General features: G+C 38.8%; 1 protein-coding gene across 1 annotated transcript; it reads right to left on the reverse strand.

The window, feature by feature from the left end:
- Positions 1–527: 527 nt before the first annotated feature.
- LOC510454 (sorting nexin-6-like) lies at positions 528–1290 on the reverse strand. The gene has a single exon (XM_059880417.1). The coding sequence runs from the start codon at positions 1274–1276 to the stop codon at positions 635–637; it is 642 nt and encodes a 213-aa protein (XP_059736400.1). The 5' UTR covers positions 1277–1290; the 3' UTR covers positions 528–634.
- Between the last annotated feature and the right edge of the window lie 23458 nt (positions 1291–24748).

Raw genomic sequence — 24748 nt, forward strand, 5'->3', positions numbered from 1 at the left:
GAATTAAATTTGATTAGATGTCTGGCATATTGAAAGCACTCAGTAAAAATATATGTATCAATTAATTTTTTAATTTATTTATGTGTGCTCAGTCTCTCAGTCATGTCTGACTCTTTGTGACCCCATGGACTGCAGCCTGCCAGGCTCTTCTGTTCATGGGGATTTTCCAGGCAAGAATACTGGAGTGGATTTCCATGCCCTCCTCCAGGGGATCTTCCCAACCCAGGGACTGAACCTAGGCCTCCCACATTGCAGGCAGATTCTTTACCATCTGAGCCACCAGGGAAGTCCAAGAATGCTAGAATGGGTAACCTGTCCCTTCTCCAGGGGATCTTCCCGACACAAGGATCCAACTGGGGTCTCCTGCATTGCAGGTGGATTCTTACAAGCTGAGTTACCAGGAAAGTCCATATAATATGTTACACACACACACACACACACACGTGTGTGTGTATATATCCTGCATATATCTGTAGAATCCTGAGATTCTAAAAGCATATAAAAGCATTCCTAAATCATAAAATGAAGAACCAATTCTATTGTAATCATCTGCAGCACTTTTGTGGGATCTTGTCATCTTATCAGATTTAGCAGATGCATCCTTAACTCGGTTATAATATTCTAAAAGGAATGTTCATTCATGCTCAAAGAAATCATCTACATCCTTTACTCCAGAAACAATTACTCCATCTGCTGATTTAACCATGTTTTTAAGGAAATCTTCTAGTTTCTCTTTTTTATTTTTTCCTCGCACACTCAAATCTTGATTATATTCCAGGAAGACATGGAAATTTAAATCTTTCCTCAAAATGGGATGTGCAGCCACACGACACAGAAACACTTCATGCATTGCAACCGTCTTCTTGAATATTGCCAAATACTCAGCTTCCAATTCCTGTTTCATCTTCGTGAATTCCTCCTTCGTCATAGACCCTTCTCCTTCTCCAAGTTTCTGTAGTTTCTCCCTTGAGGCATCAAAATCAGGTCTTGGTGGTGCTGGAGGAATAATGTAACCTGCATAGTCTTCATTTTCAATGAAGGAATCGTGAAGCCAGATAAATTCCTCATGTTGTCGAACAACAGAAAACTCATTCTGTTTAAAATTTAGCAATGAACTCTTTGTGTGAACAGTGAATTTTACTTTGTCTCTCTCACTCAGAGCATCAGAAATGTCCACGTGCAGAGCAGCATCACTCTGAAAATCTACATTTATTGCTTTAAGTCCGTGGTCCTCCTCCAAGAGGAAGTCGGGGCCGTTGTCCAGGCCTTCCATCATGGCTGCTCCGAGGCAAGGGCCAGCGCAGGCATATATGTGTGTGTGTGTGTGTGTGTGTGTGTGTGTGTGTGTGTGTGTGTGTGTATGCTAAGTCTCTTGTCATGTCCTCCTCCTGGGGATCTTCCCAACCTCCTCTTTGTGACCCCATAGACTGTAGCCAAGCTCCTCTGTCCATGGGATTCTTAAGGCAAGGATAGTAGAGTGGCTTGCCATTGCCTCCTCCAGGGGATCTTCTCAACCCACAGATCAAACCCGTGTCTTTTTATGTCTCCTGCATTGGCAAGCAGGTTCTTTATCACTAGCACCACCTAGGAAGCTCAGTCATGTCCAACTCTTTGGCAACCCCTTGGACTATAGCCCACCAGGCTTGTGTGTCCATGGGATTTCCCAGGCAAGAATACTGGAGTGGGTTGACATTTCCTCCTCCAGGGGGTCTTACTGACCCAGCATTAAAATCCATATCTTCTGCATCTTCCTGCATTGGCAGGTAGAGTATTTACTACTGAGCCACCTGGGAAGCCATATATGTATTTCTATTAAATCATCCCCCCAATCTCTTCCAGAAAATAGAGGGAACTCTTCCTGACTCACTTATTGAGGATGAAAGTGAAAGTCGCTCAGTTGTGTCCAACTCTTTGCAACCCCATGGACTATAAAGGTCATGGAATTCTCCAGAATACTGGAGTGGGTAGCCTTTCCCTTTTCCAGGGGATCTTCCCAACTCAGGGATTGAACCCGGGTCTCTCGCATTACAGGAAGATTCTTTACCAGCTGAACCACAATGGAAGCCCCTTTATGAGGATCAGATCAGATCAGATCAGTCGCTCAGTCGTGTCCGACTCTTTGCGACCCCATGAATTGCAGCACGCCATGCCTTCCTGTCCATCACCAACTCCCGGAGTTCACTCAGACTCACATCCATCGAGTCAGTGATGCCATCCAGCCATCTCATCCTCTGTCATCCCCTTCTCCTCCTGCCCCCAATCCCTCCCAGCATCAGGGTCTTTTCCAATGAGTTAACTCTTCACATGAGGTGGCCAAAGTACTGGAGCTTCAGCTTTAACATCATTCCTTCCGAAGAAATCCCAGGGCTGATCTCCCTCAGAATGGACTGGTTGGATCTCCTTGCAGTCCAAGGGACTCTCAAGAGTCTTCTCCAACACCACAGTACAAAAGCATCAATTCTTCAGCGCTCAGCCTTCTTCACAGTCCAACTCTCACATCCATACATGACCACAGGAAAAACCATAGCCTTGACTAGATGAACCTTTGTTGTCAAAGTAATGTCTCTGCTTTTGAATATGCTATCTAGGTTGGCCATAACTTTCCCTCCAAGGAGTAAGCGTCATTTAATTTCATGGCTGCAGTCACCATCTGTAGTGATTTTGGAGCCCAGAAAAATAAAGTCTGACACTGTTTCCACTGTTTCCCCATCTATTTCCCATGAAGTGATGGGACCGGATGCCATGATCTTCATTTTATGAGGATAGTATAAGCCTAATGTAAAAATCAGAAAAAGACATTATAGAAAACTACAGACCAATATCTCTTACCTGCACTGATGCGATAATCCTCAATCAAGTATTAACAAATTAAATACAGCCATGTACAAAAGCATTTACACAGCAATCAAGTGAAATTTTTTCAACATAGTCAATGAGATTTCCATAATTGGAAATTAATCATTATAATCAATATACCAATTGGTTAAAGAGAAAAAAAGCTTATTACCATATAAATTGATTCAGAACAAGTATTTCATGAAATCCAATACCCATTCATTGTAAAAACTCTCAAAAAACTAGAAATAGAGAACTTGTTCAACTTGATTTAAAAAAAAGTTAACATTAATTTCCCCAAATTGATTTGTAGATTTCACTTAATTCCATTGAAAATCTCAGCAAATTTTTTTCAATAGAAATTTACAATTTTAAATTAATGAAACTAATCTAAAATAGTCAAAGCTATTTTACAAAAGAAGAGTACAATGAGAACACTAATTTACCTATTATCAAGATGTGCAGTCAAACTACAGTAATTTATAAACTGTGCCATTGACATGATTTGGGCCTGTATATCAGTGAGACAGAACAGAGAGTCTAGAAATAGATAAACAGATCTAAATATGTATCATCAATTGTGATCATATTGTGACAAGGAGGCCAAGTTAATTCAGTTTGAAAAGGTAATTTTTACAGAAACAGTGCTGGAGCTACTGATATTCATAGGGAGAGAAATAAACTACGACATTTACCTCACACCATACATGAAAATAAATAAAAATGGATTATAGAGGCAGGAGAACTTAGAACATTTGTTTACAAGACTAGAGTTTGAATATTTATAGCATCATTACTTATAATAGCCTCAACATAAAACTATACAAATGCCTATAAAGTAAAAAATGGATAAACAAAATGTGACATATCCATACAACGGAGAAATATCAATGAAAAGCAGAGTTACTGAAACATGGATGAACCTCAGAAATATTGTCAAAGAGGCCAGACATGAAAGACCACATATTAAATGACATAATTTGTATAACATTTCTAGAAAAAAAGAACTTATTACTGACAAAACTTGGAGTTGTGGCTTGGATGGAGAAAATTTTGCTCTGGTGGAAATGTTTAAAGAGCTAATTCTGATCACAATTTCATAACCTCAGGAATCTACTAAAATTCTTTGAAATATATATCTAGAGTGCTCAGTTTACATGGTATTTAAATCATACCACCATAAAATTGTGTAAAAATCAAAATGACCATAAGACTCAGCAATTGTGCTCCTTGGTATTTACCTAAATGAGTTGAAAATGTATGTTCAGACAAAAATCTGCACATGATTGTTTACATTAGATTTATTCCTAATTGCCAAAAGCAACTAAGCAACTAAGATTGGAAGCAACTAAGATATCCTTCAGTAACTGAATGGATAAATAAACTATGATATATCCAGCCAATGGAATTTAATTTAACACTAAAAAGAAATGAGTTATCAAACCATGAAAAGATAAGAGGCAAACTTAAATGAGTGTCATGAGTAAAAGAAGCCAATCAGCAAAGGTTGCATATTGTATAGTTCCAAATAAATGATGTTCTGTATAAAGCCTCACTATGGATGAAGGAAAAAGATCAGTATTTGCTATGATCCACAATATTACCTGGGCTTCCCAGGTGGCACTGGTGGTAAAGAAGCTGCCTGCCAATGCAGGAGATATAAGAGACGTGTTTTTGACCCCTGGATCTGGAAAATCCCCTGGAGGAGGGTATGGCAAACTACTCCAGTATTCTTGCCTGAGGAATCCCATGGACAGAGAGGCCTGGCAGGCTACAGTCCATAGGGTGGTCCAACATGATTGAAGCGACTTAGCATGCATGTATGCACAATATTACCTGACACAATGGCAGAAAAAATTTGATCTCTACATGTAATCCCTGAGGATATCAAATAATTTTTCATGCCTGGTGTTACTCATCAATCTGAACAGGTCACATGGCTCCAAATTACTGTAAGGAGTTGAGAAATATGATTCTATCCTGTGCCAGCAATATTGCGAAGGCAATACTAATAACTAGTACAAGTGAGTCTTCTCTTGTGTTGTTGGAAGAGGGTGTTTGCTATGACCAGTGCATTCATTCTCTTGGCAAAATTCTGTTAGCCTCTGCCCTGCTTCTTTCTGTACTCCAAGGCCAAAATGCCTGTTACTCCCAGTGTTTCTTGACTTCCTACTTTTGTATTCCAGTCCCCTATTATGAAAAGACATATTTTTTGGGTGTTAGTTCTAGAAGGTCTTGTAGGTCATAGAACCATTCAACTTTAGCTTCTTCAGCATTACTGGTTGGGGCATAGACTTGGATTACTGTGATACTGAATGGCTTGCCTTGAAATTGAACAGATATCATCCTGTCATTTTTGAGATTGCATCCAAGTACTGCATTTTGGACTCTGATGTTGACTCGATGGATACTTCATTTCTTCTAAGGGATTCTTGCCCATAGTAGTAGATATAATGGTCATCTGAGTTTAATTCACCCATTCCAGTTGATTTTAGTTTGCTGATTTCTAAAATGTTGATTTTCACACTTGCCATCTCCTGTTTGACCACTTCCAATTTGCCTTGATTCATGGACCTAACATTCCAGGTTCCTATGCAATATTGCTCTTTACGGCATCAGACTTTGCTTCTATCACCAGTCCTACCCACAACTGGGTGTTGTTTTTGCTTTGACTCCGTCTCTTCAGTCTTTCTGGATTTACTTCTCCACTGATCACCAGTAGCTTATTGCTCACCTACCAACCGGGAGAGTTCATCTTTCAGTGTCCTATCCTTTTGCCTTTTCATACTGTTTATGGTATTCTCAGGGCAAGAATACTGAGGTGGTTTGCCATTCCCTTCTCTAGTGCACCACGTTTTGTCATGGACATCACGAGATGGTCAATACCGAAATCAGATTGATTATATTTTTTGCAGCCAAAGATGGAGAAACTCTATACAGTCAGCAAAAACAATACTGGGGGCTGACTGTGGCTCAGATCATGAACTCCTTACTGTCAAATTCAGGCTTATATCGAAGAAAGTAGGGGAAGCCACTAGACCATTCAGGTATGACCTAAATCAAATCCTTAATGATTATACAGTGGATGTGAGAAATAGATTTAAGGGTCTATATCTGGTAGACAGGGTGCCTGATAAACTATGGACAGAGGTTCATGACACTGTAAAGGAGACAGGGATTAAGATGATCCCCAAGAAAAAGAAATGCAAAAAAGCAAAATGGCTGACTGAGGAGGACTTACAAATAGCTGTGAAAAGAAAAGGAGAAAAAGAAAGATATACCACTTGAATGAAGAGTTCCAAGGAATAGGAAGGAGAGATAAGAAAGCCTTCCTCACTGATCAATGCAAAGAAATAGAGGGAAACAATAGAATGGGAATGACTAGAGATCTCTTCAAGAAAATCAGAGATACCAAGGGAATATTTCATGCAAAGATGGGCTCAATAAAGGACAGAAATGGTATGCACCTAACAGAAGCAGAAGATAATAAGAGGTGGAAGAATACACAGAAGAACTGTACAAAAAGATCTTCATGAGCCAGATAACCACAGTGGTATGATGACTCACCTAGAGCCAGACATCCTGGAGTGTGAAGTCAAGTGAGCCTTTGGAAGCATCACTATGAAGAAAGCTAGTGGAGGTGATGGAATTCCAGTTGAGCTATTTCAAATCCTAAAAGATGATGTTGTGAAGTGCTTCACTCAATATGCCAGCAAATTTGGAAAACTCAGCAGTGGCCACAGGACTGGAAAAAGTCAGTTTTCATTCCAGTCCCAAAGAAAGGCAATGCCAAAGAATGCTCAAACTACCGCACAATTGCACCCATCTCACATGCTAGTAATGTTCAAAATTTTCTAATCCAGGCTTCAACAGTTTGTGAACTATGAAATGCCAGATGTTCAAGCTGGTTTTAGAAAAGGCAGAGGAACCAGAGATCAAATTGCCAACATCCGCTGGATCATCGAAAAAGCAAGAGAGTTCCAGAGAAATATCTATTTCTGCTTTATTGACAATGCCAAAGCCTTTGACTGTGTGGATCACAATAAACTGTGGAAAATTCTGAAAGAGATGGGAATACCAGACCACCTGACCTCCCTCTTTAGAAATCCATATGCAGGTCAGGAAGCAACAGTTAAAACTGGACATGGAAAAACAGACTAGTTCCAAATCGGGAAAGGAGTACGTCAAGGCTGTATATTGTCACCATGCTTATTTAACTTATATGCAGAGTACATCATGAGAAATGCTGGGCTGGATGAAGCACAGGCTGGAATCAAGATTGCTGGGAGAAATATCAATAACCTTAGATATGCAGATATACCACCCTTATGGCACAAAGTGAAGAAGAACTAAAGAGCCTCTTGATGAAAGTGAAAGAGGAAAGTGAAAAAGTTGGCTTAAAGCTCAGTGTTCAGAAAACGAAGATCATGGCATCTGGTCCCATCACTTCATGGGAAATAGATGGGGAAACAGTGGAAACAGTGGCTGACTTTATTTTGGGGGGCTCCAAAATCACTGCAGATGGTGAGTGCAGCCATGAAATTAAAAGACACTTGCTCCTTGGAATCAAGTTATGACCAACCTAGACAGTATATTGAAAAGCAGAGACATTACTTTGCCAACATTAGGCTGTTTAGTCAAAGCTATGGTTTTTCCAGTAGTCATGTATGGATGTGAGAGTTGGACTATAAAGAAAGCTGAGTGCCAAAGAATTAATCATTTTGAACTGTTGTGTTGGAGAAGATTCTTGAGAGTCTCTTGGACTGCAAGGAGATCCAACCAGTCCGTCCTAAAGGAGATCAGTCCTGAATATTCATTGGAAGGACTGTTGTTGAAACTTGAACTCCAATATTTTGGCCACCTGATGCAAAGAACTGACTCATTTGAAAATACCCTGATGCTGGGAAAGATTGAAGGTGGGAGGAGAAGGGGACAACAGAGGATGAGCTGGTTGGATGGCATCACTGACTCAGTGGACATGAATTTGAGTAAACTCAGGGAGTTGGTAATGGACAGGGAGGCCTGGTGTGCTGAGGGCCATGGGGGTCACAAAGAGTCGGACATGACTGAGCGACTGAACTGAGTACAGGTGAGGTCTGGGTGGGAGTTAGCTTGGTTACCTTGTCTCCAATTTCAATGAAGTTTGTTTTTCTAATAGCTCATTCATGAAGTCTATTCCTCCTTTATATTTGGAGTGTTTTGTCTCCATTTTTGGTCTCCAAGTTTGGGTAACATGCACAGAAATGTGATTTAAGTCACCGATGGTTTGCAGTTTGGACCAATAATCACACCCACACACTCCTTGGCACCGTGTCCCACAGCTCTCAGTGCTTACAGTCCTCCTATATATGTTCATAAACCATAGAAATGGCACAGAAGCATGATTTCTCCTTAGCAACTTCTCTGCTGAAATCTTGCATTGTCAGAGAATCTCTCTACAGAGAGTCAGCAGCAAGTGCCTTCTCATGACTCTCTTTAGAGTCTCTCTTTAGAAAGTTGTTGGGATAGATCTGCACTGCAGCCTTTCCATTCTGACACCAAGCTTTTCTCATGAAGTCTCGGGAGACCTGCATAATCCCCAACTCTCACTTTCATCATTTCCCATATTTAATTGTACCGGGCAGAAATATCACAAAATTTTGCTTTGGTTATTGGCATCTTTTTTCATTTTTTCCCTTGTTTTATTTTGTGTTATAGCAAGAAAAGGAAAAGCTTAAAAAAGGGGAGAAAGAGTAAAACACTTCTACTCCCCTATATTTCAAGGAAAATGACCATTTCACTGATCCTTTAATGGGACTATATTTCTAACTCTTCATAGATGCAAGACAATAGAAGATTTAGCTACTCTTTTTCAACTTGCCCCTCTTCCTAGCCCCCGGGCTCTGTGGGTACTTTCTTCAAAATATTGATGTCCTGTTCCTTCCTTTTGTTTCTCACTTCAGGTCTTTATTTTTCTTGCCTCTACTCTGAAACTTTGCTACTCTTTCTTCAATCACTTACCATTTAATTCATTCAAGTAATATTAAAAAATGAATTTTCTCCAAACAATGTTCCCTACGACAAATACTTCTCATTGTCTAACAAAGTTAGTCTTAATGCTTTTTCTTCAAGCATACTTGGCAATAAAACTGGCTTAGTTAGAATGTATCCTATATGAATATAAACACAGATGGAAACTAAGCATTAGAGAAACTTAAATATTTGTCTAAAATTTTAGATTTTAGAGGCCATTATACGTACACATGCATAGAATATTCTTTAATGAATTTAATTAGGAACAAATCCCTTCCTTTTAACTATGATAGCATTTTGCTCCTCTTTATAGTATTTTTGGAAGGATTTTAATATTTATTTTGTGTCTCTTCAATGTCAAACACAATGTTTTTTTCACATCAGTATCCTATTGGAATCTTATTCAGATACATTAATTAATTATAATGGAAGGGTAAATACACTGTGGATATAATTGTTTAAAATTGTAGTAGATAAAACAGATAATTTATTCCTTATAAATGAAATGATTCATTTGATACTTATCTCATTCACAGGGTATCTTAAAAATACTTATACTTTCTCTAGTCATTATTGATAAGGTGAACTCGAATTTGCTCCTTACCCTTCTTTTTCACTCTTGACATTTTTTCTGAATCAAACTCTGAATACTGTGTCTCATGACAAAGAACATTTCTTCAAAGCTTTTCAATTTTCCTAAAAGTTCCTACCAAAGAGCTGTAGACTATTATAACTGAAAAGCATGAGTTTATTAGCCCTAAAAACTAATTATATTGCTTATAGTTATCATTTTGTTCTTTTAAATTATTGCTATTCCACATATAGAGTAAAATACAATTTGGGCAGCAGTGTGCACATTGTTTAATTAAATTTGATTCATGTAGAACCATCTAATATATCCTTTTAACAACTTAAATAAAAAGTATCTATGAATAAAACTTTTCATTCTGTTTTTATAGTTAAAATGCAACAGTTAAATATTTCTCTTATAATTATTTTTCCTCATTTTTGTTTTTGCAAAGGATCTTACAAATTTCTAGAATTTCAGAGGGTTTATCAACTATCAAGGTGTTTTGTAATTTATGACTCTTAAAACCTATGCTGTCATATTTTTTGCACCATTAATAGAGGGTTTGCTACAAATAAACAGAATATTTGACCTATTTTCCTTCTCTGTGCTTAAATATGCCATGTCTTTAGAGGATCAGTCTTAGAAGTACATTTCAATCTACATTAGAATGACTCAGCATTTCCAATAAACCATCCACAGTCTGATCTCTGAAACTTTGATATCCTGGAAGTAATGCTCTATGTGCATGGCACACACGGAAATCGATAATAACGCGCAATTTACTGAAACACTGGCTACTTGACCAACCGGTTGTGTAGATTTGAAGCTCGTAGTGCCCCGTCAGGGCTACGGGTCCCCACATCCCTATCCATCTCCCTCAGAGGCTGAATGTATCAGAACCAGAGCAAAGCTCCTACCCATTTACAGCATGATAGTGAAAGCTCTGTCTGACTTAGGGAAGCCGAAAGCTAGAATGTACGAGAAGGGTACCGGGCATAGGGACACAAAAGGCACAGGAGACAACTAACAGTTCTGACTCTTGTGATCAGTCACCTCTAAGCTGCTGCTGAGTCCATCATTCCTTATCTGAAACCCTTGGTACAAGATGTCTTTTGGAAAACAATTCTTCCCATTTAAAAAAGGTAATTTGATACCTATATATACCATATGTTATTTAATACTCCAGTGGGATCTGGAGCAGTATCTTGTAAGAATAACAAACTAACATAAAGACAATGAGTAATTTCCTTTCAGTTCAGGTCAGATTTTGAAACCAAATAAGTTCATGCTCAGTCAGCTTCAGGCGGGCTCCACTTGCCACCAGGTAAGTTCCTCCAAATTGTCTGCTGTTTTATAACTGTTTTGATTTCAGAATTGGAAAAGTCTGTAAACCTGTATAAAATTAGATCGTCTACATTTATTGAAGAAGGTCATGGCAACCCACTCCAGTATTTTTGCCTGAAAAATCTAATGGACAGAGTGCAGGCCACAGTCCATGTGGTCACAAATAGTTGGACACAACTGAATGATGGATCGTGCGTGTGCACACACACACACAGCATAATTCACTGAAAAAATATGAAATACTTAATATGTAATTAGAATTGGTTGTATTGATATTTTGAAGGTATTTCTATCTTGAATTTTTTTGTTTTCTCATTTATTATTTCTCGTACTTCTTAACTATATTTTAAAAACTTCGGATGTACAGAATGATGCATTCACTGTGACTACTAAGTCATTATTTCTTCATCTCACATGAGTAGCGCCATCTCATTTAAGAAATGAAATGCAAAAAACTGATTACTCTGAAAAGAGAGAAAGCTTCTGCAGCATTCTGGTTTTTAAATAGCACCTTGTAATAGTTGGGCTTATTGCATTGAGACAATCTATTCTAAGGGCACTGTTTGTATCAAAAGCCTTCTATACATAATGTGAAAGTTTCTTCAATCGTGAGCAGCACAGTAGTAGTAGTTAGGGCTTTATTACTTAGTTCTAATTTGTATTGATGGCCTAAAAAAAGTAGCATGCTTTGCAGTTCTATGAAAGAAAAGATTATAAATGGAGATTAATTATAATTTTGCTAGCTCAGTACTTGTAAAACTAAAGCAATTTATATTCTTTCTCTTAATGATCTCTATTCCTGATTGCAGTAATGTAATCTAATTGTGATTATGATAGTATCTGAATCATGTGGGCCTCAATGTGATTGAAACTACTCTTTGCATTAAAAAGTAATTTTGAAGTAATGATGAAAAGTTACTGTGGAAAATTGGCAAGTAATATATTTTACTCTGTATCTTAAGTTTCTGCTTTCATTTTTGATTATATCTCATAGCATGGATAAGCACAATACTATATCGAGGATTTATTACATCAAAGCCTTATCGATGATAAGTGTGCATATGAGTATCAGGGACAAGCGTGATATTATTGAAATAGTAATGATACGGTTGAGTCAGGGAAATGACTGAAGATTTAAAATGCTAGGATAAGGTTTACTGAAACTAGAAACCAAATAAGGTGGGAGGAGGCTTCAATACTGCACAGATACCATAGCCAGTGAAACAAAAAGCTCTGAGTGTTTTGCTGACACAGCAGATACTCTTTGGATAGACATTCAGGAAGATAAGGATAGTCAAGTATATTGTAAATGCTGAAATACACCTCCAGGGCATGAAGAGAAAATACAGTAGGAACTGGTTTTTTTTTTTTTTTTTCCTATATAACATTTTGTTTGCAGGGTTGAAAGTTGTTCAGGAAAAATAGGTACATCTCATGTTTGCACTCAGCTAAAGAAAATGATTTGTGAAATCATACTCTAGAATTTGAAAAGCAAGTGAATGAATGCTTAATGTTTGAGAAATATTTACTATTGAAACATTTAGATATGTACATATTGTGAAAATAGAGGAATGCAAGAGAGGTTATCCTGGGAAAAGATATTCTGGCAAGAATGCAAAAAATGCAAAAGCATATTTATCGGAATCTTTTAATGCATGATGAATTTGTGGGAGAAAATTATAATTAAAAAAAATTCTGATGCATTTAATATTCATTTAAATTGAACCAAAAGAGATAACTGAAATAATTGTAAAGAGAACAACCTAAGCAAAATGATACTGGAGTGGGTTGCCATTTCCTTCTACAGGGGATCTTCCCGACCCAGGGATCTAACCCAGGTCTCCCGCATTGCAGGCAGACGCTTTAACCTCTGAGCCACCAGGGCAGCCCATAATCCAGAGACAGATACTAAATAATGAGAACTGAATTGACAGTAGGTCATAAAAAGAGAGACGCTAACTCACTGAAAACTATTAAAATGTTTGAAGGACAGATTAGCTCTTTTTTTTTTTTTGCTGTTCTTTATTTATTAAGAGAAAAAATTTGCTAATTTTTCAAGATGTTGTGTAGATGAACTAAGACAACCAAGAAGGTAATTTCCCAATGATAATAATTCCAAATGTAAGAAAACAAGTCTTTCAAACAATTTCCTAAGGGCGATGCTACAAGGGGGAACAAAAGATAAACAAGAAAAAAAAATGGCAAACTAATTTTGTAGTGACTACTGACAATGAAGAAAAAAATCCTCTTTCTGTATCCCTGGAGCCTATGAAGATCCATTTCAAAATGTCTTCAGCATTGATGTAACTCAGGAGAAGGGATTGCCTACGTATAAATGGCTCACTGTTTCTAGTGGGAAGAAGCACATTAACTCTTTCAGGCCACTTGAGTCCACTTACCAAATTATTTTTCTTTCTGCTTGCTTTCTTTTTTAGTGCCATAAATTTTACTAAAGAAGTAGTGCAACTCCAAGAAGTGCGTCATTTACTCCCATTCTGTCTTTGATGCTTATCTACAGATAAGTGCCTTGCCTATTGCCAGTGTAGACTCTCCCTTTAAGGGGAATACACTGTGAAATAGATACTCTCCAGGCTCAGTCAAGAAGAGAACATCTTGAGCCTCTATGGTACATTACGGCCAGTTATAATAAACCAGGGAGGGAACTGTGCCTCCTACTATAATAACTGTAATACGATGACCCTGTGAACACATAGCTGCATCAAAATAAACCACTGACACTTCTGCAATTTTTATCAGGAATAAAAATGCTTATTTTTTTCCCACCATGCTGATGAATTTATTCCCAACATCGAAGAAAGACATGACTATTCCACCGAGTTTCTACCCTCCCAAATGAATTTCAAAGTATTCTCATTTCAGGAGAGAGAATTCATCGTTTTTATTTTTTTTTTTCTGGTGAATTATAGCTATGTTGGCCACAGTATTTTTGTCATCTTCTCAGAGGAGAATATGGAAATTTTTTGTAGTAGAACAATTGTCAGATCCTTGGGCAAAGACTCAAGGCTTATTGAACCTTTTGGCCTTTTGATGGTGGTGGTGGTGGAGTGCTGTTGATTTTAGAAAAGTCTTAGTGAGAATAGCAAATTTATTTATTTACACACTCAGCAAATATATATTAAGTGCCTGCCATCAAAAATCACTGAAATGAGCCCTGGGGAAGAAAGAATGATCTCACGACACATGAGTATTTGAGAATCCAATGGAAAACACATCTCACTGTGTTCAGTGCCTTCATTCAATCTCTGCCTCGATATAATAGGGGAATTGGAGGACACTAGGCAAACAAGGAGGGACGAATCTAATTTACTGCTGGGATCAGGGAAAATTCCTAGATAAGATAACTGCATAACATAAACCTAGGTGGACTCTGGAAAAAGAAGGTTCAAAGTCCCATTTCTCTTCCTTCAGTGTGTCTGCATGGAAGAGAAATACAATAAAACTTCTGGTGGCTAGTTCTAAGATGATACAATTTGTTGTGTAAGTTCCTGATTCTCAAAAGGATGCAGTGAGGTAACACTGTAATTTCTGTTTTTACACACAGACTCCCTTTACTCTTCTCTTAAAGGTTCAGTTCAGTTAAGTTCAGTTCAGTCACACAGTCGTGTCCGACTCCTTGAGACCCTATGAATCACAGCACGCCAGGCCTCCCTGTCCATCACCAACTTCCGGAGTTCACTCAAACTCATGTCCATCTGGTTGGTGAGGACATCCAACCATCTCATCTTCTGTCGTCCCCTTCTCCTCCTGCCCCCAATCCCTCCCAGCATCAGGGTCTTTTCCAATGAGTCAACACTTCGCATGCGATGGCCAAAGTATTGGAGTTTCAGCTTCAGCATCAGTCCTTCCAATGAACACCCAGGATTGATCTCCTTTAGCATGGACTGGTTGGATCTCCTTGTAGTCCAAGGGACTCTCAAGAGTCTTCTCCAACACCACAGTTCAAAAGCATCAGTTCTTTGGCACTCAGCTTTCTTCACAGTCCAACTCTCATATCCATACATGACTATTGGAAAAACCATAGCCTTGACTAGATGGACCTTTGTTGATAAAGTAATATATCTGCTTTTCAATATGCTATCTAGGTTGGTGATAACTTTCCTCCAAGGAGTAAGCGTCTTTTAATTTCATGGCTGCAATAACCATCTGCAGTGCTTTTCGAGCCCAAAAAATAAAGTCTGACACTGTTTCCACTGTTTCCCCATCTATTTCCCATGAAGTGATGGGACCGGATGCCATGATCTTCGTTTCCTGAATGTTGAGCTTTAAGCCAACTTTTTCACTCTCCTCTTTCACTTTCATCAAGACGCTTTTGAGTTCTTCTTCACTTTCTGCCATAAGGGTGGTGTCATCTGCATATCTGAGGTGATTGATATTTCTCCCCGCAATCTTGATTCCAGCTTGTGATTCTTCCAGCACAGCATTTCTCATGATGTAATCTGCATATAAATTAAATAAGCAGGGTGACAATATACAGCCTTGACATACTCCTTTTCCTATTTGGAACCAGTCTGTTGTTCCATGTCCAGTTCTAACTATTGCTTCCTGACCTTCATATACTTTATTTTGTCTCCAGCTACTCAGTAACCACCTTTTTGCTATAGTATTCCTCCTTCAAAATTAGTTATGGCTACAGACATGTAGGACATATTGTGAGGAAAGAGATACTTAAGTTTTTACTAATGGCAACAATGTTCAGCCCAGATTGAACTTTAGAATCACAGGGAAAACTTAAAAAAAAAAAAAAAAAATTGATGTTCCACCTGCCCTAATTTGCACATGACTGAAGAAAAGGAAAGATATAAGCCTCTGAATGCAGAGTTCCAAAGAATAGCAAGAAGAGATAAGAAAGCCTTCCTCAGCAATCAATGCAAAGAAATAGAGGAAAACAACAGAATGGGAAAGACTAGAGATCTCTTCAAGAAAATTAGATATACCAAGGGAACATTTCATGCAAAGATGGGTTCGATAAAGGACAGAAATGGTATGGACCTAAGAGAAGGAGACGATATTAAGAAGAGGTAGCAAGAATACACAGAGGAACTGTACAAAAAAGATCTTCATGACCCAGATAATCACGATGGTGTGATCACTCATTTAGAGCCAGACATCCTGGAATGTGAAGTCAAGTGGGCCTTAGAAACCATCACTACGAACAAAGCTAGTGGAGGTGATGGAATTCCAGTTGGGCTATTTCAAATCCTGAAAGATGATGCTGTGAAAGTGCTGCACTCAATATGCCAACAAATGTGGAAAACTCAGCAGTGGCCATAGGACTAGAAAAGGTCAGTTTTCATTCCAATCCCAAAGAAAGGCAATGCCAAAGAATGCTCAAACTACCGCACAATTGCACTCATCTCACACGCTAGTAAAGTAATGCTCAAAATTCTCCAAGCCAGGCTTCAGCAATACGTGAACCGTGAACTTCCAGATGTTCAAGCTGGTTTTAGAAAAGGCAGAGGAACCAGAGATCAAATTGCCAACATCCGCTGGATCATGGAAAAAGTGAGAGAGTTCCAGAAAAACACCTATTTCTGCTTTATTGACTATGCCAAAGCCTTTGACTGTGTGGATCACAATGAACTGTGGAAAATTCTGAAAGAGATGGGAATACCAGACCACCTGATCTGCCTCTTGAGAAATCTGTATGCAGGTCAGGAAGCAACAGTTAGAACTGGACATGGAACAACAGACTGGTTCCAAATAGGAAAAGGAATACGTAAGGCTGTATATTGTCACCCTGCTTATTTAACTTCTATGCAGAGTACATCATGAGAAACGCTGGATTGGAAGAAACACAAGCTGGAATCAAGATTGCCAGGAGAAATATCAATCACCTCAGATATGCAGATGACACCACCCTTATGGCAGAAAGTGAAGAGGAACTCAAAAGCGTCTTGATGAAAGTGAAAGAGGAGAGTGAAAAAGTTGGCTTAAAGCTCAACATTCAGAAAACGAAGATCATGGCATCTGGTCCCATCACTTCATGGGAAATAGATGGGGAAACAGTGGAAACAGTGTCAGACTTTATTTTTTGGGGCTCCCAAATAGCTGCAGATGGTGACTGCCACCATGAAATCAAAAGACGCTTACTCCTTGGAGGAAAGTTATGACCAACCTAGATAGCATATTCAAAAGCAGAGACATTACTTTGCCAACAAAGGTCCATCTAGTCAAGGCTATGGTTTTTCCTATGGTCATGTATGGATGTGAGAGTTGGACTGTGAAGAAGGGTAAACACCGAAGAATTGATGCTTTTGAACTGTGGTGTTGGAGAAGACTCTTGAGAGTCCCTTGGACTACAAGGAGATCCAACCAGTCCATTCTGAAAGAAATCAGACCTGGGATTTCTTTGGAGGGAATGCTGAAGCTGAAACTCCAGTACTTTAGCCATCTCATGCGAAGAGTTGACTCAGTGGGAAAGAGTCTGATGCTGGGAGGGATTGGGGGCAGGAGGAGAAGGGGACGACAGAGGATGAGATGGCTGGATGGCATCACTGACTCGATGGACGTGAGTCTGAGTGAACTCCGGGAGTTGGTGATGGACAGGGAGGCCTGGTGTGCTGCGATTCATGGGGTCGCAAAGAGTCGGACAGGACTGAGCGACTGAACTGAACTGAACTGAAGCAACTTAGCACTCACACACTCACTACCCTAATTAAACCAGAAAACTAGGAATGCTAACCAAATGACTTGAATGGACCAACAGGCAGAAGGATCACAAGCACTTGTCAAATGAGAGCAATATATTTGCATTAGAGGTTGCAGGACTTCTCCAGTCATTAACGACAGAGCAAATTAATTAAATGTATGCAACAACAGAAATATGGTGTTGGCAATGGTTTTTCTGACCTGTTCCTTTCTGTACAGAACTTAAATTAATAAAATAAGTGTAAGTGTTAACCACTCAGTTGTGTCCAACTCTTTGAAAACCCATGGACCGTAGTCCACCAGGCTCCTCTCTCTATGGTAATCTCCAGGTAAGACTGCTGGAATGGTTAGCCATTCCCTTCTCCAGGGAATTTTTCCAACCCAGAATCAAACCTGGGTTTCCTGCACTGCAGGAAGATGCAGGCGGATTCTTTACCATCTAAGCCACCAGGAAGCCCTTAGTTAATAAACTTGGGTCTAATTCTTGGTTCAGAAAATGTCTCAGCATGTCTTTTTGTATTTTGACCAGGTTTCCCCTTCACAACTATCATAGCAGTCTTGACTTAGCCCTAGGTATGATAATAATCACTTTAGTCTGGAGGGTAACATGTTTGTTCAGTGTTTGGATTTAGGAGAAAAATTGCTTATTTAAGTCCATAATTCTTCATATCCATGGTGTCTTGAGCTTTGATGCCAAAGATCATGAAATCCTGGAATATATTTGGCCCTTCAGAGTAATAATGATTACTATTGATTGAGTTTCCATTCCAATGACTATGTTGGGTATCTCCATGCAAAACCTTATCTAATCCTCAGATGCATTCTTATTGTTTAGTCACTAAGTTGTGTCCAACTCATATGCGACCTCATTAACTGTAGCCTACCAGGTTCCTCTGACCATGGAATTCTCCAGGCAAGAATATTGGAGTGGGTTGCCCTTTTCTTCTTCAGAGGATCTTCCCCACCCAGGGATTGAACACAGTTCAGTTCAGTTCAGTCACTCAGTCGTGTCCGACTCTTTGTGACCCAATGAATCGCAGCACGCCAGGCCTCCCTGTCCATCACCAACTCCCAGAGTTCACTCAGACTCACATCCATCGAGTCAGTGATGCCATCCAGCCATCTCATCCCCTGTCGTCCCCTCTCCTCCTGCCCCCAATCCCTCCCAGCATCAGAGTCTTTTCCAATGAGTCAGCTCTTCGCATGAGATGGCCAAAGTACTGGAGTTTCAGCTTAGCATCATTCCTTCCAAAGAAATCCCAGGGCTGATCTCCTTTAGGGTGGACTGGTTGGATCACCTTGCAGTCCAAGGGACTCTCAAGAGTCTTCTCCAACACCACAGTTCAAAAGCATCAATTCTTCAGTGCTCAGCCTTCTTCACAGTCCAACTGTCACATCCATACATGACCACAGGAAAAACCATAGCCTTGACTAGACGGACCTTTGTTGGCAAAGTAACGTCTCTGCTTTTGAATATGCTATCCAGGTTGGACATAACTTTCCTTCCAAAGTGTAAGCGTCTTTTGATTTCATGGCTGTAGTCACCATCTGCAGTGATTTTGGAGCCCAGAAAAATAAAGTCTGACACTGTTTCCACTGTTTCCCCATCTATTTGCCATGAAGTGATGGGACCAGATGCCATGATCTTTGTTTTCTGAATGTTGAGCTTTAAGCCAACTTTTTCACTCTCCTCTTTCACTTTCATCAAGAGGCTTTTGAGTTCCTCTTCACTTTCTGCCATAAGGGTGGTGTCATCTGCATACCTGAGTTTATTGATATTTCTCCTGGAAATCTTGCTTCCAGCTTGTGTTTCTTCCAGTCCAGCGTTTCTCGTGATGTACTCTGCATATAAGTTAAATAAGCAGGATGGTAATATACAGCCTCGACGTACTCCTTTTCCTATTTAGAACCAGTCTGTTGTTCCATGTCCAGTTCTAACTGTTGCTTCCTGACCTGCATACAGATTTCTCAAGAGGCAGATCAGGTGGTCTGGTATTCCCATCTCTTTCAGAATTTTCCACAGTTTATTGTGATCCACTCATTCAAAGGCTTTGGCATAGTCAATAAAGCAGAAATAGATGTTTTTCTAGAACTCTCAGGTCTCCTGCATTGACAGGCAGATTCTTTACCACTGAGCCACTAGAGAAGCCCAATCTTCAGTATAGTTGTCCTCCTTTTATGCACAAGAAAGCTGTATCTCAGAGAAGTTTCATAAATTTGCTGAGTCAACACAGCTCCTGCAATCCGATATTCAAACCCAGGAAATGTCTTGTACTCTCTTCAGCTTACCAGACTCCCTCCCTCTATACCGAACACTGACATTGTCTTTGGAAAAGTGCAGAAATTCCTTCAAAAGCTAGAGCACTTCTCTATGACAAGGAACACATAACTGCAGTTATAGTTACAGAACAACCCAGTTATATTTGACAACAGCCCATGAAAACAAGACCTCTTAAAGGGAGATTAATGCCATCACATCCTTTCAACTCAGACCTACACCTGCTTATACAATTGGCCTTTCACATACCAGTTGGTAAAATCCAGCCTCTGGAGAGAGAGAGAGAGAGATGCATGCAGTATTTATATCGTTGTTGAAAGTTTCACAGCCTTCAAACCACACAGGTTGGAATTGAATTTGAAAATCTGTCTCCTGACTTCTTTTGAGGAATCACTAATCTTCCAAAAGATGCTGTGCTCGCTCTGCACAAATGGTTTAGCTAGAGAAAATGGTTATGCTCTGGTCACTAAAAGAGGCTGAGTCATTTTCCTCTGTATTTAAGTCCAAAATATGACTTGCCATATGAAGCTGTTCAAAATCAGTAATCAGAAAGAACACTTCCTTAGTGTTCAAATAATATAGCAAAATCCTGTCTCTATTATTTTGACTTCTGAGGGAACATATGAAATAAGGAGAAACGGTTAAATGAAAGGCCAAATTAACAATCTTTGATCTGGCAGACTTAGGTCACGAGCAAATAGCTGGCTATAGCTACTCCAGCATCATTTTTTTTTTTTTAACAAATGAGAGGTGAACTATAGCATCACACTATCACTGAAGTATTAAGTCACTGTTTAAGTTGAGAAAGAGTGTTTATTTCTGCCTTATGGTCCATAATATCCAAATTTGTAAAGAATTGGTATCCTTTACTTTTAAAACAAATAGCTGATATTATTTGATTGTTTAGATTACCTAATGCTTTATTCTTCTAAAAGCTGGTACAAATACTAAGTTAATTCCCAAACTGCCTAAGTGATAGGCAGTTGGAATCTGAAGCACCATGTAATGATTCCATTTAACATCTTTTTTTGCATGTTGTTTTTATAATAGTTGATATTGTCTTTTGCCGTAAGGAGAGAGGTAGCTTAAAGTACTTCCCAAAGTGGCAGAGTTGCAGGAAAATTCCTATTGCCCAAAGCCAGTTTCTTAGCAACAGCACCCTCTCAATGTGTCACAAAGTCTGAAGCCCTTTGGCCCCTCAAAGGAAGTTCCTTAGGTATCTTTTACACATTGAATGCTTTGTGATAGTTGAGGCCTGCTGGCTGTCAACTCCGTCCCTTAAGGGAACTTGACAGATCTTAAAAAAAATCAATTTTAAGCTCACATGCCCCAGTGGGTGCCAAAGCCACTTCAGAGAGCCTGAAAGATGGCTGAGTCGACAGGATTTGACTTCTAGAGGTAGAAAGGTGACAAACTCTATCATGAGAAAGGGGCAGCTTGGGGCCTCAGAGGCCTAACCTGCTCCCAGGATCTGGGGCCTAGTGCTGTATTGAACCTATTTATCTCTTTCATGGGCCGAAGGTACCACAGGGAAAGAAAAGTTGTTCAAAAAATGCTGGCAGAATTCAGGGGTGTAAATGATGAATTACTTTTCATCAGCTGAAAGGAAACATACTCCGGAACAATACTGAAAGGGAGCAGGAGCGGCTGACCCCCTGCTTCAGAGCAGCCAATATCTTCATTCAAGAAGACAACCATGAAATTACACAGAAAATGGGATTGTCATGAACAGCCCCTTGAAATCTCAGTATACAGTCATTACTGCATGGGAAAAAGCCTTCATCCACACATCATAACTTGTAACAGACAAGAAGGGAAAAAAAGAACAGAGGGGGAAAAAAAAAGGCCTTGGAGTTACCAGTAGGAATATGGAAAATATTTGTTGATTCAAACTTTCCCCCATAAATTTCTCAATACTTTCACATAGCTTTAGCAGTATATTAACTTAATGCTGATTGTTGATTTCTTTTTTTGAACTATTTTTGGTGAGTCTGTATTAATTTTAGGGAAGTAGCAAGGGAAGAAAGACCTGTCTTTATATTTATAGTCTTCACCCTACGAGGTAAGAATTAAATGGACTGGTATCTTAGGTCCTCAGATTATTGCTTAATTAATATTCTAAAACTCAATATTGTATATTACCTAATAACTATACAGAGCTTGCTTAAATTTTTCACTCAACTCTCAAACTTTGGAAGATCAACTAATTTTAAGGTCTGTGTGAGAATAGTTTGAGTCAGAATATAGAATTTTTATGAGGGCAGCTAGAATATAAAATATTGGTGATATAGAATCATTAACATAAATCATATCATGGCCATGTATTTTGTTTTGTCATTCTGGCTACTTTCTCCATTGAGTTTAATCAAATTTGCCCTCATCTTTTGTTTTTTAAAGGATTACTCATTACATTCTTTTCTTCCTCTGTATTCCAGTGGTTCAACTGACTAACTCTCATGAAAATTTAAATTTCAAATTTTGGCACACGTCCAGTTATAGACAAATGGAAGGCTGTGACTGCTACATGGGGTACATTTTTTTCACAGGTGATAGAAGAAAGTTGAGTAAGAAGTGTCTATTCAGGCCAAACAATTCCTTGCTAACTTCTTAGAGATACTGTTTGGAATTTCAGGGTGTTCTTGATAACCTTTTAACTATGTTTTTTCCATAAGTCTATGTTTAAAAGCAAAGATAATTTGCATTGATTGGAGGAGTAATACTTATTTCCTTGTCTGCTTATAATTCTCTTAAAACAAACAATTTAGACTATACAAGCAACTGAAAAGAAATAATTCTTTTCTTGTAAGAAGTGAAGTAGTTCACTTCTTACAAGAATATTATTCTCCTAGAAAAGGAATTGTCTCACACACTGGAAGCTAGGCTTTGCATTTAACTACAGAGAAGATTGTCCAGCGAATAAGTGTAAAAGTAGAATGACTCATGATTAAGCTTAACTTCACAAGTTAAAACACAACACATTTCAATGGTAATAGCTGTCAAAGTTTTTGATACCTTTTGATAGTTGTCAAGGCTTTTGCACTACTTTTACTATTTCAATAAATGCAGTATACTGAAGATGTTATGAGGTATATGGAAAAAAGTGAAATTCTGACCTAAGTATAAGATGATGGTGGTTTAGTTGCTAAGTTGTGTCTTGACTCTTGCCATCCCATGGACTGTAGCCTGCCTGGCTCCTCTGTCCATGGGATTCTCCAGGCAAGAATACTGGAGTGGGATGCCATTTCCTTCTCCAGAGGATATTCCTGACCCAAGAATTGAACACGGGTCTCCTGCTTTGCAGGCAGATTCTTTACCAACTGAGCTAAGAGGGAAGCCCTAATTATAAGATGACCTATAATTTAAGAGTTCAAGACCTTATTTTAAAAGAAGATGAGACCATAAGGCAAACCATTCAGTTCTCTGGTTTATTGTTAAATCCAAGCAAAGACAGTGGTTTTTGCCCTTCTGGTCTTATTCTTGTTTTATTTTCCATTTTGACATAACCACCGGACAACCTTCATGATGTGTCATCTGGAGCTACATTTATACAGCTGGCATTAAGAACTGGAGGATAAAAAGTATAGTGGCTTAATTTCACTGCCACTTTCAAAGACTATATCTTATTATCACTTACCGATAAGTAAAAGTTTTCTTTTTAAAAGTTTTCTTTTTATAGACTCTTTTGTTTGTGGGGGTTTAATAAAGCTTTTTTGAATATTCTGTATGTGTGTATATGTGTGGGTGTTCATATGTGTACACCCAAGGTATGAGTTCAAAATTGTTCCTCTTCTTTTCCATTTATTTCATTTGTTCATGCTTTTATGGTAAGTGTAGAATCTCTACCCCTCATGGCAAAAGTATATACTCTTCTTAGCATATTTGCCTTCGGAGAAGGCAATGGCACCCCACTCCAGTACTCTTGCCTGGAAAATCCCATGGATGGAGGAGCCTGGTAGGCTGCAGTCCATAGGGTCGCTAAGAGTTGAACACAACTGAGTGACTTCACTTTCACTTTCATGCATTGGAGAGGGAAATGGCAACCCACTCCAGTGTTCTTGCCTGGAGAATCCGAGGGGCAGGAGAGCCTGGTGGGTGCCGTCTATGGGGTCGCACAGAGTCGGACACGTGACTTAGCAGCAGTAGCAGCAGCCTACTTTGGACCTTAACAGATATTTATTGTAGCTCCAACATATTTTTAGTAGCATAGAATTATTAATTTATAAAATATTGTTAATATCTTTCATTGAAAGACTGCCATTCATAATTGCAGTAAATTGCAATGCAATTCATTGCTCCTTCAATGCTCCCCCCAAAAATCTATTAATAATATTTGTTCAGTTTTTTTTTTCATATGTATAGTTCAAATGTTCATACGTATGATCAAATGTTATTCATTTGATCCAATGACAGCAAAAGTAAAGCTACATCTGTTCTTCAAAGGGAAAAAATATGATTATTAAATAAGTAATATTCTCTAGAAGTAGATCATATGTTCTAACATGTAGGCTTGCTGACATTTAGTTAGCTTTAGCGTTTGGTGTTCATCCTTCTTTTAATTATTTTTATTAAAAAAAAATCAGGTTAGAGGAACCAAAGTAAAGTTCTCTGGCAGATAGGAATCCTGTTTACTTTCCAACTCTGAACTCAGCAGGTTAGGTAATTGGGCTACAGAAAAGTTCCTCCATTTCTATTTCCAGCTGGTGATACACAAAAGGCAGGAAGTTATCTCATTAATGGGGCACCAGCTTTATGCAAATTATGGTAACAAAAAGGCTTCCCTTCATACTTTTTCATAAATTACCTAATAAAGTGGGAATAAATGGCCATATTCAAGAGCCTTTGTTGTATTTTTAGCACAAGACTCTTTCTGTTACTGCAAATATGACTAAATGTGCCTTGTTCAAAAGGGGTGTTTATGAAATAAGGCCACTCAAAAGCTTTTATTTCTTAACAGCCTTCAGTTACTTTTATGGCACAAAATTAACATAATTAGTCACAGAGAATAGATGACATAAGCAGCATGCCATGCACAAAAGGGG

The sequence above is a fragment of the Bos taurus genome, chromosome 2, assembly GCF_002263795.3.
Source record: "Bos taurus isolate L1 Dominette 01449 registration number 42190680 breed Hereford chromosome 2, ARS-UCD2.0, whole genome shotgun sequence".
Classification (NCBI taxonomy): Eukaryota; Metazoa; Chordata; class Mammalia; order Artiodactyla; family Bovidae; genus Bos; species Bos taurus.